We start from the raw sequence: 16,756 nt of genomic DNA on the forward strand, positions 1-16,756 counted from the left end.
AGAGCTAGACAGTTTCAGGAACTCTCTACACTTGGAAGATGATCTATTGCTAACCAATGGTTGTCAACAACAGGAGTTCCCCATTCCCCTCCTCCCCCACAAACTGCTAATGGAGATGGGTTCAAATTGTTTTCAGCACCACTCCAGTAATCATGATGTACACCATAGCCCTCTAAATCTCAATCATGCTTTCTGTACAGCTACTAAAACTGGATTGGTCCCATCCAGACAGGAGTCAAAACATTCTCATTACCAGTGCAGGGGGCCTAAACAATCTCAACACAGGTCGTTTTCCAAGTGTGGAGAGATCTTTAAAGTAGGGCCCCACATTTCCAGAAATAAGCAACTGCAGCATTGGCAGTGAGATTCACCTTACCCAGAATAGTACTCCCAAATCTGCATTTTGCTTTTTTTAAACTACGTTTCTAGAATTTACTGTTGCAGAGAAAATCTTGAAAATGTCCCACAGTGTAAACAATGCACTAAAATGTTCCTGTGTTTGCAGAGAGCCTAAAACAATACTCCAAGAAATGTGAATTGCTATGGTCATATCAATGGAGCATTAACTCTTGAACCTAAAGATGACATTGTTAACTATTTCACTGGTGAACACTGTTGCAAAACATCAAAACAATGTGTTTATTTTACAAATCTAAACTGCTTCCCAGCCACCTCCTATGCCAAAAGACTCGATGATTCCAAATCCAGCTACCAAACCCTTTTCTGACAGCTTCCATTGTGCAGTTAGGCATTGTCAATACAAAACTCTGTTGCAAGTTGAAACCTGCAAATGTGGGGATGTCAAATAATTGAATTTAATATCAATATCGGTAACACATAGCCTACTGTTCTGGCTGGATTATTCATTATCATATTTAATTCAGTTTTTTAAAAACTTAATTTTATAATGTACATGAAGGTGCCACAGAATTCCACTCTCCTGCACCAGAGTGGCACATTATCCAAGGACTTTAATATGGAATTGAGATCCAATTTGCTGTGGACTACACAGGGGTTTGCCTTAAAGTATAAACTTTCCAGAAGAATTTTTTCATGTCTCCTCTGACCAAGAACCCCTTAATGCCAACTAACAAGGGGGTTACAGTAATATCCCATGTCTGGTAGGTACATTCTGGCATCAAAGAATATCATGTGAGGTCTTAAATGAAAGCCAGGATCACACACTGGTCAATACCATTGTGAAATGTATATACCAATACTTTGTATGGATAGTTTCAAATCTCTTATCAAGACAGAATTGACAACAGGTTCTGTCAGGCAGGGAAGTTTATTCACCTGTCTCTCTGTTGAGATGCAGATTAAGCATTGTAAGTTAACACAATGGATATCCATTTGCATGCGAAGTCAGCAGGGAGATGTGAAATCAATAGAGAAGCAGCACACAGGAAAATAAGCCCTGGGTTCTTATCCTTACTGAAAGAAGAAAAGGAGTACTTGTGGCACCTTAGAGACTAATAAATTTATTTGAGCATAAGATTTCGTGAGCTACAGCTCACTTCATCGGATGCATTCAGTGGAAAAACTGAATGCATCTGATGAAGTGAACTGTAGCTCACGAAAGTTTATGCTCAAATAAATTTGTTAGTCTCTAAGGTGCCACAAGTACTCCTTTTCTTTTTGCGAATACAGACTAACACAGCTGCTACTCTGAAACCTATCCTTACTGAGTAGAGACAATGAACTTTCAAGATATAAGTAAAAGGCAAAGAAGATGCCCCTTTATCCTGCACCAAGAAGTAAATGAGCAGTGCATTTACAGTCATGAAAATGAGTTCTCAGCCAACCTTGGTTGAAATGTGCACAAGTCCAGGGGTCCAGATATAATGCATCCCAGGCTGATGTGATTGCAGAGCCATTGGCCATTATCTGTGAAAATTTGTGGTGATCGGGAGAGGTCCTGGACAATTGGAAAAAGGAAAATCTAGTGCCCATATTTTAAAAAGGGAAGAAAGAGAACTACAGACTAGTCAGCCTCACTTCAGTCCCCAGCAAAATGATGGAGCAGGTCCTCAAGGAATCCATTTTGAAGCACTTGGAGGAGAGGAAGGGAATCAGGAACAGTCAACATGGATTCACCAAGGGCAAGTCATGCCTGACCAACCTGATTGCCTTCTATGATGAGATAACTGGCTCTGTAGATATGGGGAAAGCAGTGGATATGATATATCTTGACTTTAGCAAAGCTTTTGATTCTGTCTCCCACAGTATTCTTGCCAGCAAGTTAAAAAAGTATGGATTGGATGAATGGACTATAAGGTGAATAAAAAGCTGGCTAGATTGTCAGGCTCAATGGGTAGTGATCAATGGCTCAATATCTAATTGGCAGCCGGTATCAAGCGGAGTACCCCAAGGGTCACTCCTGGGGCCAGTTTTGTTCAACATCTTTCCCAATGATCTGGATGATAGGATTAATTACCCATCATAAGCTCTCAGATGACACTAAGCTGGGGGGAGAGGTAGATATGCTGGAGGGTAGGGATAGGGTCCAAAGTGACCTAGACAAATTGGAGGATTGGGCCAAAAGAAATCTGATGAGGTTCAATAAGGACAAGTGCAGAGTCCTGCACTTAGGATGGAAGAATCCCATGCACTGCTACAGGCTGTGGACGGACTGTAAGCAGCAGTTCTGCAGAAAAGGACTTGGGAATTACAGTGGACGAGAAGTTGGATATGAGTCAGCAGTGTGCCCTTGTTGCCAAGAAGGCCAATGACATATTGGGCTGTATTAGTAGAAGCATTGCCAGCAGATCAAGGGAAGTGATTATTCCCCCCTATTCGGCACTGGTGAGGCCACACCTGGAGTATTGCGTCCAGTTTTGGTCCCCCCACTACAGAAGGGATGTGGACAAACTGGAGAGAGTCCAGCGGAGAGCAATGAAAATTATTACAGGGCTGGATATTAGGAAACACTATTTCACTAGGAGTGGGTGAAGCACTGGAATGGGTTTCCTAGGGAGGTGGTGGAATCTCCATCCTTAGACATTTTTAAGGCCTGACTTGACAAAGCCTTGGCTGGGATGATTTAGTTGGTGTTGGTCCTGCTTTGACGATTTAGTTGGTGTTGGTCCTTACATGACCTCCTAAGGTCTTGTCTAACCCTAATAGTCTATGATTCTGTGAAACTCTGCAGAGGATGTTGTGGGGCGAGGTAAACTTCTTTAGACAGGAGGTAAGCCTGTTAAGATTAGTCTCCAGAAAGCATGTTATGATTTTGTTTTATATGTAACCTTTTAGTTCCATTATTCTTACTCACTATCTCTTGAAACCTTGGTAATAAACTTATCCTTGTTTTCACTATCAATATATCTAAGTGCTGTGATATTAAGCAAGGGGCTGATCTTGAGTTGAATCATATAAGCTGGTGTGTACATTATTCGCTGGGGGACAGCACACTTGGTATTTCTGTGAGTGTTCAGTGGATAAGGGGCTGGTTCAAAGGGTCTCAGGGACTGGGGTATACCTATTGCTAACCTGAAAACAAAAGGCTAGCATTTCCCAGAGGAGAGTGCTTGGGTTAGTAATAGGCTGGTGGTGTCAGGGAGCTGACACCCAGCTAAGCATAAACAAATGTCCCTCATGCTGGAGGCAGGGGGCTAACAAAGTGACTTACAGTCCTTGGTACCCTGAGAACCAACACACCCCATATACAGGATGAAATTCACCCTTGTCCAGAGGACAAGCAAAAAGCCAATGCTTTAGTCTCTCTCATGCCCTATTTGGAAAATGTAAGTAGTGCACAGATCCTTTGCATGGGGAAGATTTCACCCAGACAGATGCTGGGGGACTCTGTGATCAGTGTGTGGCTGCACAATTTGAAGAGAAGAGTTGAGTCAAGCTAAGCAGAGCAGGAATGGTGTAGGACAGGATGGAGTCACAGAGTATAGGTAAAGAGTGATTACGTTGCTAACAGGACTCTTATTTGCAGGACTTCCCTCAGTGACCTCTGGGTTGTCATAGCAATAGGACTTTGTATCCATAGCACCATTTCGGGGCTTTGACAGTACAGCCAACTTCATGGCAAAGTAAAGTGAGATGAGTGTATGATGAGCCATCACTCAAGTTCAAGCCTCTGAACATCGTTAGAGTTCAAGTGGGTGTATTATGCTACCATTACGGGTGTAAACAGTGGCACAAAGTCAAGTTTACAAGTCTACAAGTTTCTCCACCAGAGGCTCCTCACAGAGAGCAATTCTCCAAAGGCCACTATTTTAAATGAACCAGGATTTTATATTAATATATTTCACAAATTAACACTGTGGCCCATGATCAATTATACTGACGTGACAAACTGAAGGGTGTGTGTGTGAAGGGTACGTGCACAGATGGTGTCTGGGGAAAGAGAGGGCTTGTGCACATGGTGTTTGGGTGTATCCATGAAGGCAAGTGAAGACTGTTGCCTGGTTGTATGTTTCTTACCTTCAGCTGTCATTCCTCCCTTCTCAATACAAGAGGCAGAACTCCTGAAGGAGGGAGCAGACCAGGGTAACTGAGATGAGATGTTCTGGGGACTCTTCAGGAGAGGCTGGACTGCTTTATGCACCCACATTAATGTCTGATTATCCTTCCACTCTGCCATGAGTAAAATCATGGCATGGAGCAGCAGCATAGCCTTCTACCACTTGTCACCAAGCTTCTGGCCCAGAGTCATAGGAGATGGTCAAGTAGTAATATGCCTATGAAATGCCTAAATCCTGCTTGTAAGTTCAGTAAATGAATTACTCTGAACATATGCAGGATGGAAATGCAAATGAGAGGCAGTATGCACAGTGAGTTAATACAGTAACTAAAGGTTTAAATGGAGTTCATATGAATTAATGTGCTCCCATAGGCCAGAAATGCCTGGTCGAGTGATACTTTGTTGCAACTAATTAATACAATAATTATATAAATAAGCAATGATGCTACAATCATCCAGCCTACACCTGGTTAGTAACCTGGGCAGAATAGCTTGAGGGTTCCTGCTGTTTCTCAACTGGTGATTTGAACTCCTTGGAAGTTAAACAATTTTGGAGGAACACCAATGAGTGATTTATGATTCTTCAACCCAGAACAGAGACTGAGGCCCAGATCCTCAAAGGGATTAGGCACCTAACTTCTATTGAAACCAATGGAACTTAGGTAGGGTGACCAGATAACAAGTGTGAAAAATTGGAACGGGAGGTGGGGGGTAATAGGTACCTATATAAGACAAAGCCCTGCATTTTGGGATTGTCCCTATAAAATTGAGAGTTAGGTGCCTAAACCCCTTTGATGATCTGGGCCTGAGCCCTGAGGTAGGATGTGAAGACTGGTTAATTAATGCTTGTACAGCACTTTGAATGCACAAAGCTCTATAAAACCGGTGAGTATTGCTACAGTTTAAGTGCAGACAGATCTGGATGAAGGAAATGCTTGCTGTATCTGCTAGAAAACTGGGGCAATAGAGGGATTTGTATGTTTTGAGTCTAGTTTCTGTGGTGAGGAGGTAAGCACAAAGAGCCATAACTAGAGAACTCCCTGACTGGGAAGTCCCTCTATATTATCCTGGTCCTCTCTGGTAACTGTTGAGGACCAGGAACTCTATAACCACTCCACAGCATCCATGATAGGGACTTTCATTATCATCCATATTTCCATTCTCAGAACTTTCTGAAAAATGCTCCTTTAGACTAAATATTGTAGACTTGGTTTCAGAATCCACCCACAATTGTTTCCCCCACACACACACACCCAAGCTGATTTTGAGCTATTGGAGAGTGAAGAATGCATTTTTCCAGTATTTCATTATGCTCACCTTTGAACTCAGATATGGCTGAATAAAAATTCCTCTAAATGTTGCATGGAAATGGTTCCTATGGAAGAATTGTGGAGGGAAGGAGATAAACCCTCAGAAGTCATAAGTGATTTGAAAAAATCACTTCTGAACATAATCAAGAGGTACCTGCTAAGGTTATAGCAGAACCTACCAGCACCCCACCCACTTTGTGACATCCAATGTTGGCGCTCCTACCTGTTTTGCCCAAGAAGTTACTATTCCCAGGTTGTTTAGGGAAAATCTGGGGGAGAAAATTAGTGCATGTCACACTGACAGCAGAATTCTCCAAAAGGTGCATACTAAGGCCCCGATTTTCTGATCCTGGGTAAAAGTACCAGTTGGCCATGTGAGAGAAAATCCTATTGGGTGTTAGCCAAACTTAATTTACTGTGTGGCTAGCTAAACTTAATTTACCCATATGCAAGCTCAAAATGGCATTTTGAGTGTGGACATCTGGCAGCATGCATGCAAAGAGGGCACATTTAAATTATAACCTACGTTTCTATCAACTCCTGTTGCAGATGTTTTCATCTGCTTTCTTCTTAGAGGTGCTGCTTTCCTGTTAACGCAGCCTGGCAGAAAAAATAGCAGGGACTTGCCAACCCATTCACTTCAGTGGCCCTGGATCACTACTCTCAAGACCTCCAGACATCTCAGTGAGAGAGGAACTCCAGAGCATAGTTAGCACAATTTCAGTGTCCACATGCAGAGGCCCTTTGTATCTTTCCCACATTTTGGGAGGGGAGGGGATAGGGTGTTTGCTGTCTTATTAAAAACAAGGCAATGAAATGCAAAAACTCTCTCTCTCAGGTACCTATCTGGCTCCCAACACTGTGCATGATTAGAATCTTGTGAGGACAGGTTTAAACACAAACACACTGCCCCTTCTGCAACGCCCATAATAAATGAATTATGCCAGTACTAAATCATTTCTGTTAGGCTTTCTTGTATTAAAAACAACATACTAATCTATGGAGGTGGTCACGTGCCTAACATGAGAGAACAAACTGTCCCATTGTGATAATAACATTTACCCTTCCCCATCCATCCATCCATCCATCCATCCTCCGCCCCAACATTTTCCCCACAACCCACTCATCTAAAATTGACATTATAGAACTCATCGAAAATTACTGTCCATACCTGAAAGAGAATGCAAAGTTCCCATCATGCCTTTGTGCACCATGAAATAATAATAAAATAAGAATAGAATGCAAAAGTTAAGTATAGTAATAGTACTTAGTAATATTAACTCACCCACACTGCACATAATACTTTTGATTAATAGTTATGCTATTAAATGTCACCTGAATATGTACAGTATGAACAAAGTAACGTTACTATGGCTTTGATTTAGCAAAGTGCTTCAAGTAAGTGCTTAGGTGCTCTGCTGACCTGTGCTTTGTGAGAGCTTTTATTTCTTCGTGCCCTGATTTTCTGCATCTAAATGTGTAACCTTAACATTACTTTAAATATACATACATTTGGCCATAGAAAATTGCTGTACTTTTGCGTGTGGGCTTTCCAGGTAGGCAGAGTAAATGTCCCGCAATTTCTACTCCCTGGGAGAGATTATCTAGATTGATGTTAATGGGGAAGGAGAGTGGTGCTGGTTGTTACAAGCACCATTTCAGATAGTATACGCTGGAGTGTTTTGTTGGGATAACAGTTGCGCTCTGCCTAGGATGGAGTACATGCGGCTAGCATATGAGCAGCATTCTATTTGAATCTCTAACTAAACAGCCAGAAACACCACTCTTCACTTTTAAATATATGTGTCTCATACAACTGGATATGTACATGCATGTCCCAGTATTGGCTGGTTCTCTGGAAACAGAACCACCAGAACTGGTCTTGTCTTCTTCTGCCAGAAACTGAGACATGGATGGCCAGGCCCAGTGGTTGGTGCAGTGACAGTCTGCCTAAGAACCAGAGCCAGTGGTCAATGCTGGAACCAGGAGTTAATAGCAGGCTCAGAACAAGGCAAGCACAGGGCTGGCAACTAGGCTGGAAAAAGCTAAGTCCTGTGGTATCTGTCACCGCTATCAAGCAGGGGAATGCACCAAGCCATGAAGCGACATTAGGCAGATTGAGTGACTGTTTCTCCTGTGAGGCTTTAATACCTGCTCTGAGAGTCACCAGACCAGCTCCTGACTTGTGGATTCGCTAGAGCCTAGCATAGAAATGATTCATCACTGCATGTGGCTTAATCAGGCTCTAGTTCATCACCTCACAGGTTCTCTGGAATGGGCATGACTCTACCAGGTGGGAATTGGTACTGGCTGGTTGTCTGGAATGGGTGTGTCTCCCAAGCAGGCACTGGTGTTAACTGGTTCTCTGGGAATGGATGACATTAGTTGGTGTTGAGCTAACATGAACTGTGCCAATGAAAACAACAAGGTAGTTTTCCAGCTTTTTGGTAAAAGCACAAGCTGTGACTGCTGGTCCACACTGGAGACCTCTGTCTGGGTGTGCCACTGGTCAGGTTAGGAAGGACAATGAATAACTAAAGAGGTTCCTAAACTGAATTGTGGAGAGAGCTGGCTGATGCTGGCACCTCATTTCCAGCTGCCAAAATTTAAAAAAAAAAAAAAAAAAAAAAAAAAAAAGCTAAAAATATAGTAAGGTTGCCAACTCTTGCAATTTTAACATGAGTCTTCCAATATCTGGTGTTTTACTTAAATCCCCAGCTCCAGGAAACTATCTAACTGGCTTAGGGTATGTCTATACTGCAGTAAAACACTGGTGTCTGGCCCATTTCAGCTGAGTCAGGCTAATAGGGCTATAAAATTACAGTATAGATATTTGGGCTCAGGCTGAAGCCCAAGTGCTGGGACCCGCTGAGTGGGGAGGGTCCCAGAGCTCAGTCTCCAGCCAGAGCCCAAATGTCTACCTTGCAATTTTATATCCCCACAGCCTGAGCCAGCTGATGCAGGCCAGCTGTGGTGTTTTACTGCAGTGTAGATGTACCCTTAGATACTTGTATGGCCACTATTACCACAGTATCCAAGCACTTTACAAGTTCTAATGGACTTATCCTCATAGCACCACCGGGAAGTACTATTATCCCCCTTCGGCAGATGTCAAATGGTGGCACAGAGAGGCTAAGGCTCAGATCTTCAGAGGTGTTTAGGCTCCAAAGTTCCATTGATTTCAGAGAAAGTTAGGAGTCAAAACACCCTGGTGGAACTGGGCCTCGGTGACTTGACAAGGTCCCACTGGCAGTCTGTGAAAGAGAGAGTCTTGAGCCCAGCGCTCCTAACTGGCGGTCTAATATCCTGATTTTAAACCAATCTCATGATCTGGGGGGGTGTGACTCATGACTTTTTCATTTGGGGTTGGCAGTACTGGGTTCAGTACTTTCCTAACATCATTTGCCCAAGGGAAGTCATCTGGTCCCCAGTAGGAAGATAGGTTTCAGAGTAGCAGCCATGTTAGTCTGTATCCGCAAAAAGAAAAGGAGGACTTGTGGCACCTTAGAGACTAACCAATTTATTTGAGCATAAACTTTCGTGAGCTATAGCTCACTTCTTCAGATGCATCCGATGAAGTGAGCTGTAGCTCACGAAAGTTTGTGCTCAAATAAATTTGCTAGTCTCTAAGGTGCCACAAGTCCTCCTGTTCTTTTTTTAGTAGGAAGATAGATGCTCTGAACCCCAGTGAAAGGGGGAGGGAAGGCAGAGGCAGCACAGCTGTGAAAGGAAGAGGAGATGGAGCTCACAGGATGGCAAATGAGAGGGAAGACAGGCATACAACAATCTCTCCCTTAAAGTGCCACGAAAAGATCTGAGAACCCCTGTATCATTGCAATGGAAAGAGAGCAGCTGGGAGATCACCTTATCTGTGCACATCAGCTTCTGCTAAATCATTGCTTTTACCCCTTCGGTGTCCCAAGAAGAGTGAGAGGATCTTTTGCATGAACATGGATTGAAAGGAACCACCTCCCTTCGCTTCTCCTAAGCAGGAGACCCCACTTGCTAGGTGTATCATCCCTCTGCTAGGAAATCCGCAGGAGCAATTTTCATTTTAAAAGGAGTCTCTTTTGAGACAGTTTCCTGCTGGGAAAAGGAGTCTTTTTTAGAAATGGAAACATCACATCAAACAATATCTCCAGAAAGCTGAGGGCTGCTGATGTCGCAACGCCTACTGGTGCCCATTCTGATGTCACCCACTTCCACCGTTCCAGGTGGGATGTGGTTGAAAAGAACAATACAATAAATGAATGCATTGTTTAAAGTGACCCAAATGAAAATTCCAGTCCATTCACACATCATAGTCTAATCCCACCTTATCAGTCACCCGACCCCACTGATTTACTTTACACCTTCAGTGAGTAAACCCAAGGAAGGCAGGAATTACCTAGCATGGGCCCAGTGGGTAAAATTAAAGTAATATGGTGAAATTAAGCAAAAGAAACGTGAAGTGAATGGGGAGGGGGAACCAAACTGTGAGATCGGTGAAAGAGAGGAATCATCTCATAAGGAGAAAGAAAAGGAGTACTTGTGGCACCTTAGAGACTAACCAATTTATTTGAGCATAAGCTTTCGTGAGCATCCGATGAAGCGAGCTGTAGCTCACGAAAGCTTATGCTCAAATAAATTGGTTAGTCTCTAAGGTGCCACAAGTACTCCTTTTCTTTTTGCGAATACAGACTAACATGGCTGTTACTCTGAAACCTCTCATAAGGAGAGTCATGCCAGCCTCTTCGTCCCTGGGGACATTTAAAACTGACAGTCAAAGCCCAGGAGAATGGACTTCAAGGAACAATCGGTGTCCTGCAAGGGAGTGGGGAGGACTAGATGGTATCTAATACATATTTCCAGCTGTCCTCTCTGCAATACTTCAGTGGTAGATTTACACAGCCCTGCTCTTTAATATCATACCAGTGACACACAATAAGCATGATCCACAACAGCTCATGATTACACATCCCAGATTTCCCAGTGTCTTTGTACACACACGTCCTTAAACCCTTGTCCAATCACCACCTAGTCACTTGTGTTTGCTCGTCGCTCCCCTTCCCTCCTGTTTTGTTGTCTCCATCAGAGCGTCAGCTCTGCCGGACAGCGACCGTGTGGCCCAGTTTGTACAGCGCCCAGCACATTGTAACAAAGGTGTTGCCTAGGGCACTTGCTCTCCGTCTAAGGGAACAGGAACGATCCCGGGTTTCCTTGATAATGACACTGCCCCCTGTCCTCCCTACCCTGATTTATGCCCTATGTGCCCCTGAGTCCCGCGCTAACTGTAAGGGAGTCACGGGTGCTAGCTCCACAGCCCAGACTGCTCCTGAACGGTGCCCGCGGCCAGGCGCCCGGCGAAAGCAGTGCGACGCCAAGCCCAGGGCTGAGTAGGCCCTCCCCCGTGTCCCCAGAGCTCCCCTCCGCACCCGGGGAACCGAGACTTGCGGGGCAGCCAGGTGAGTGCCACGTGCTTTGCCGGGTGCTGTTATAAGGGGCCGGAGAGTCTCTAGTGGCGATTGCCCGTGAGGCTGCAGGCGGTGGGGAAGGCGAGGGGACCAGTGCAAGTCGCTGGGGCCGGATTGCGGGGTCCCCTAGGCGAAAACTGCCTCCTGCGCTGGGTACCAGTCTAACGTGGCTGTAGACTGGATCCGAATTCGGTGCTACCCATTGTGGCTGTTTCCTGAGAGCCGCTTCCCAGGGCGATCCGAATCTCACTGGCCCGGCGTGGGCGCTGCCCCGAGCGGCGGGGCCGGCTGGTGGCATCTGGGTTAGTCCCCGTCCCCGGCACCAGCTGGAGCGGTTCGCTGGCGGCTAGAGCCCCCCCCCCCCGCCCCGCTTCCCAGATGTTGCGCCAAGTGACAGCTACCAAAGGCGAGAGAGAAGCGCAGAAAAGCCATTTTTAGGCAAATGGAGTCCGGGAAAGTTGACGGAGAGACAGCGCGTCCTCAGCCCGCCGCGGGAAAGCCCGTGCGCCCCTTCCCCGACCCCGGAGCCTCGGTCGCCTTCTTGGGACGAGCCTAGAAAAGCGGGGAAGTGCCAGAGCCCGAGGCTGCCGGCTGCCCTGAGAACCCCCGCTGTGTGCAGCGACTGGGGCAGACCCCACCCCTTTGACCGCCTCTGTACCCCGGCGCCATCGCCTCCCCCACCGCCCCGTCTAACTACACCCCCAAAGTAGGGGGCACGTCCCTGCCTAGGAGCAGAGGGCGCTTGGGGAGTGGGCGGGCCGCGGGGGAATCACCCCCCACTATGCAATCTGCGCTATCCCCCGCCCCCACACCACCACCACTCCTGCAAACTCCTTGGCCAAGGGCACCCCGGGCGCCCGCTCCGGCTGGAGGGGGTCACCGTAGTAAGCAGAAGCCCGGCGGAGAGCTGAAGAGACACGCGCGCCCGGCCCGGGGCAAAGGGCAGCCAACGCCCGGCCGGGGGATCGCTCTGTGCACTCAGCCCCCCGGCCCCGCGCACGGCCAGGGGGGAGCAGCTCACTCACCGGGCGCCCCCCACGGCGTTAGCGCTGCGGCGCCGCTGCCGTTCTCAAAGCCCATGGTGCATCTTCCCGCCCGTCGGGCAGCGCTCGCGGCTGGGGGCTGGTGCCGATCAAAGGAGAGCGAACGAGCCCCAGGCGCCGGAGTCGGCTTCAGGGGAGGCTGCCTCGGGCATTTCCCTCGGCAGCCGGGGCTGCGCCGGGAAGGCGAAGAGAGCCGGAGCCGGAGCCAGGCCGGCGTGGCGTGGCCAGCGCTCCTGCCGGGGCCGCCCGGCGCCCAGCCCTGCCCAGATGTGCCGCCCTCTCGCGCTAACTAGCGCGCGCCCACTTTTCTCCCCCGCGAGGGGAAAAAAAAAAAAGAAGAAAAAGAAAAAGCAGCGAGGCAGCCCCGGCACCATGATGTAATGGAGCCTCAGCCAATCACGGCGGGGCTGCGAGCGCTACTTTCCCCTCTCACCCAACCTGAGGGGACCGTGGCTCGCCGCTGGCACATCACTGGGCAGGGCAGGGCGCGGGCGGCGGGAGCTCAGGGTCATGGCCCCCATTACTTGCCTTTGTCTGAGGCACCGTCCCTGAAGCCGCCGGCCCCAGGTGCTCGCTGGAGGGCAGGGCACAGGCCGTCTTGGCTCCAGTGTGAATGGCCTCGGGGGGCCCGGCGGGGGCCCCTATACAGCCGGTGTGGCCGGGGCGGGGGGAGGACTCTGTCAAATCTCTGCTCCCAGCCCTCCGTCCGCCTGGGGCGTGGGGCGGGAACCGCCCGGCCCTTTCCACAAGCTCTGCGCCCATGGACACAGCCGAGGGGCGGGAGCAGCCCCGGGAGCAGGGCGCGCGGCTGTGTGGCCCGCGGGGGGGGCGGGGGGGGGGTTGCGCTTTGCAAGCCACACAGAGTCCGGGGACCCACGAGCTGTCGGCCCGGGAGGCGCGCCCGGGCTTTCAGCGCCGGACACCTCTCGGGCTGGGGTGGCGGAGAAGGGACGTGTGAGGGGGACAAACTAGGGCGAGTGGCGCCGATCGCAGAGCCCCGGTGGGGGCCCGCCCTCAGCCTTTCCAAGCACCGAGCCTCGGAGCTGAGGGGCCGGCGCTAGGGACCGAGTGCGCTGCCCACAGGGCGCCCAGAGCGCGGCGGCCCAGGGCACAGGATCTGCCTCGCCCTGCTGCGGAGGGAGTCAGGCCGGACTCCGGTGGCAGCGGCTCTCCCGGATCCGGAGAGAGACAGCCTTGCCCCACCCCCCTGGCACAGGGCTTGGGCTCCATTACGGAGACATCTGGTCAAGGGCTAATGAGATTAGCTCCCTAACTAAAGATGAATTGAGTCTTGGCCGCCTGCTTCCTAAACCCTGTTCTCCCGGCTCCCGCTTGGGACAGCGAGCTCGGCCTCTCGCTGCGCAGCTCACCGGGCATCAATGGGGACCCAGAGCGCAGGCCTTTGCTCAGGCAGACTCGGCTCTGGGGCACTTTCAGGGGCTAATCCCCTGCGTGTGTGATCTCCTCCGCTCCGGGCTGGGTAGTGTCCGGTTAGATACCCAGACTGCCGGGCCCACAGAGTCGGAGGGGGCTGCGGGGCGTGGGTGGGGGGGAGGGTAGGGGAGCGGACTCTGATGGCAGGGCCATTCTCAGCGCCCTGGGATGGGAAGCAGCTCCAGGGGCAGCCTCTGTCCTGCCTGCTCCCCCGCGCCCTGCACCCGACGTTCAGGCCAGAGCGCATTGACAGGGGACGGAGGTAACCTCGCCAGTGGCTGGGTTTCCATAAACGAAGTCACTCCTGGCAGACTCCGCGGTCTGCTCGGGGATCGCTCTCCCAGAGCCAGAGACTCCAGGAGGCGCCGAGGTGCACAAACTGGCTGCACACAAAGAAGCGACACACAATGAGGAGTCGATGAGTTGAACATTTCGCTTCATGTCACCGCTCCCCCAAAGCCCATTCTGCTCTAATAGCTGGGAAGCGTTCCTGGCTCATTGGACCTGACTGCGCTTCCAAATCAAGGGGTTGAGGGAATGGAACCCCGCCTGTTACACGGTTCATAGCCATGAACCCGCCTCGTCAGGCCAGGAGAGGGTTTTCTAATTTCTCTAACATCTCCCCTTCTCTAGCCAACCACCCCGGCGCTCTGCTGGAATATGCAGAAAGAATATGCAAGTGGAGAAGAGAGGAGGAGATTCGGAAGAATTTCCAGCAGTTTAACTGAGCAACAAAGGGGAAGAGTTCATCTCCCAAGCTGAGGTGTATCCCTGAGCTTGCGGATGTGATGGAACCCCACTGGAACAGAACCCCTGCACTGCAACAGGACCCTACAGAGAATCCAAGCACCGCAAAGGAGCCCCACAGAGAACATTTGCCTCCCAAGAGAATCCTGCATTAGAACATCTGCACCTCAACAGAACCTGCACGGAACCGTGGCACTGCAAGAGAACCCGCACAGGACCCGTGCACTGCAAGATAAACTCACCTAGAACCCTGGCACTGCAACAGAACCCAGATCCTGTAAGAGAACCTTCCACAGAAACTGCCCACTGCAACCGAACCCCACACAAGACCCAAGCACTGCAACAAAACTGCAGGCGATCCCTGCGCTAATCCAGAATCCCCGTGTTCCAACAGAGCCCAGCACAGCAGCCTTGCCCTGCAGCAGAGCCCCACCACCGCAACAGAACCTCTCAAAATGTCCCTGCCCCGCAACAGAACCCCCGCTCCAAGAATATAGTGTCACGTTCTTTTTTAATCATGGCCTCCCTCGCTTTTCTCAGCACCAGGCTAGGTTATGTACTCCTGTGCTGAGTCCTCAAATGCTCCGTCAGTGTAACAGATCAGGCAGCAGAGAGATCAGTGATGCTATAATAATCATTAAAAAAACACAGAGAAAGAAAAGAAATCACAAAAGAAGCAGCTGTTCATATTTCAGCAGCTGACACATTGATTTGAAACCCTGTAATTTCACCTGACGCTCATTTCAAATATTTATGGGTAATTTTTTCCTCCCCACTCCCCACTTTGCCTTCTATTTCAGAAAATATCGGTGGGGATTCCACCCCCAAAAAATCTTCTATTCTGAAGTCAAAAGTTTTCCTGGGTGTTTTAAATAAGTTATTCAGAGGTCTTCGACGTCAATGCTGCATCTCCCCTCTAGTCTGGCTGAAAAGCTACCACCCTCAGATCAGCACCAAGGACAGAGGTACGCACGGGAGGTAGATGAGCTTGTATGGCTCAGCGGCCGACACGTGGAATCACGGACAGGCATTTCTAGAATTTTGAATGCCGCGGATCGGTAGGAAAGTTGCTAGCAGAAAAACCTAGTGAAGAGGTTCCATGGGAAGAGGCCTCGCGATCATAGACAACCCCATGCTCCCCAGTTTAGCCATTAGAGATGGTCCGTCTTGAAAACCCACTCCAATCCCTGAAGCCTACAGCTCTTTAAAAAGCTTCATACAACCAAACTGATCGATGTAGTTCATTTACATCTAGCGCTAGTGTTCTGCATCCTCGCCTGCACGTGAGAAAGGAGACCATGGCTCTTTCTCCCATGTAGGATTAGGGATAGGCTACAGCGGACGCCTGGGAGTCCCCGATTCATACCCCTCCACTGCAGGGAGGGCAGGGCTGGGTAGGTTTCTTGCCTCTGCTGGAGTCCATTCTCCTCGCTGGACACTGATAAACCAGCACGGCCACAGAGGATTTATCCAAATCCGGTGAGCAAGATGTTTGCTTTTGAAATGGACCAGCAAGGATTTTCAAAGACAAGACCCCCCTCCCCTCAAAACATTGTAAACGAGAACTCCTTTCTTGCTCCCTCATACACTCGGCTTTCAAACGCTCGGTATATTTTCCCAGGGACAAAACATCAAAACACAGTTTCATAAAATCTGATTTACCCCATAGTGCTGCCTTCTCTCGTGTAGCTATGAGAGCGGCTTTGTCAGGGAGGAAAAATAAATAAAAAGATTTCTCAACCCCTCCCTCCTCTCCGCACATACCCTTCCCCGCTGGAGCGCACACACCCATCCACCCACACCCCTTTCGACCTCCTCTTTGTCTCCACACACACGTACACACACTCTCTGCATACGCCCCCTCCCTTTTCTGCACCCTTTCTCTCTCCCCCGCATGCACAACCCCCCCACACCACCTACCTTTGGGACAGAGGAGTTATCAGGCCAAGGGAGACAATTCTGAGGAAGCCCTTTGTTAAAATACTGGCAGTATTTCATAGTCTCAGGATTGCAGGAGAAACGGGCCCAGCCTGCGGTGCCCCCTCCCTGGAATCTCCTGCCCTGAGAAGGGGGGAGATTTCTGAGTCACAGCAAAGATAATGTTGCATTGTAATTTAGACAATTTTCTTTGCTGACACAATTCTAAGGCTGGAATTTTCGATGCATCACTCGGCACCCTGAAAAGGTCAAGCAGGCAATTCGCTTGTATAAATTCCCATTGTGTTGTTCCCCGTCAGCACCAAGAGGACCCTCCTCCTCTGGCTACTGCAGGGGCCACAGACAAGCTCACCA

At 49.1% G+C, this 16,756-nt stretch overlaps 1 protein-coding gene across 4 annotated transcripts in view; it reads right to left on the reverse strand.

The window, feature by feature from the left end:
- Positions 1-16,418, reverse strand: part of CHRM4 (cholinergic receptor muscarinic 4) — a 41,956-nt gene extending 25,538 nt beyond the window's left edge. For 2 of the 4 annotated variants that reach the window (XM_037900174.2, XM_037900172.2), the window contains exon 1: positions 12,266-12,602. In XM_037900174.2, coding sequence (XP_037756102.1) covers positions 12,266-12,320 — 55 coding nt within the window. In that variant the 5' untranslated portion in view covers positions 12,321-12,602. Of the gene's footprint in view, positions 1-12,265; positions 13,028-16,384 lie in introns of those variants that run through there. The other 2 variants (XM_037900175.2, XM_037900173.2) reach the window with 2 other exon arrangements.
- Positions 16,419-16,756: the final 338 nt, after the last annotated feature.

The sequence above is a fragment of the Chelonia mydas genome, chromosome 6, assembly GCF_015237465.2.
Source record: "Chelonia mydas isolate rCheMyd1 chromosome 6, rCheMyd1.pri.v2, whole genome shotgun sequence".
Classification (NCBI taxonomy): Eukaryota; Metazoa; Chordata; order Testudines; family Cheloniidae; genus Chelonia; species Chelonia mydas.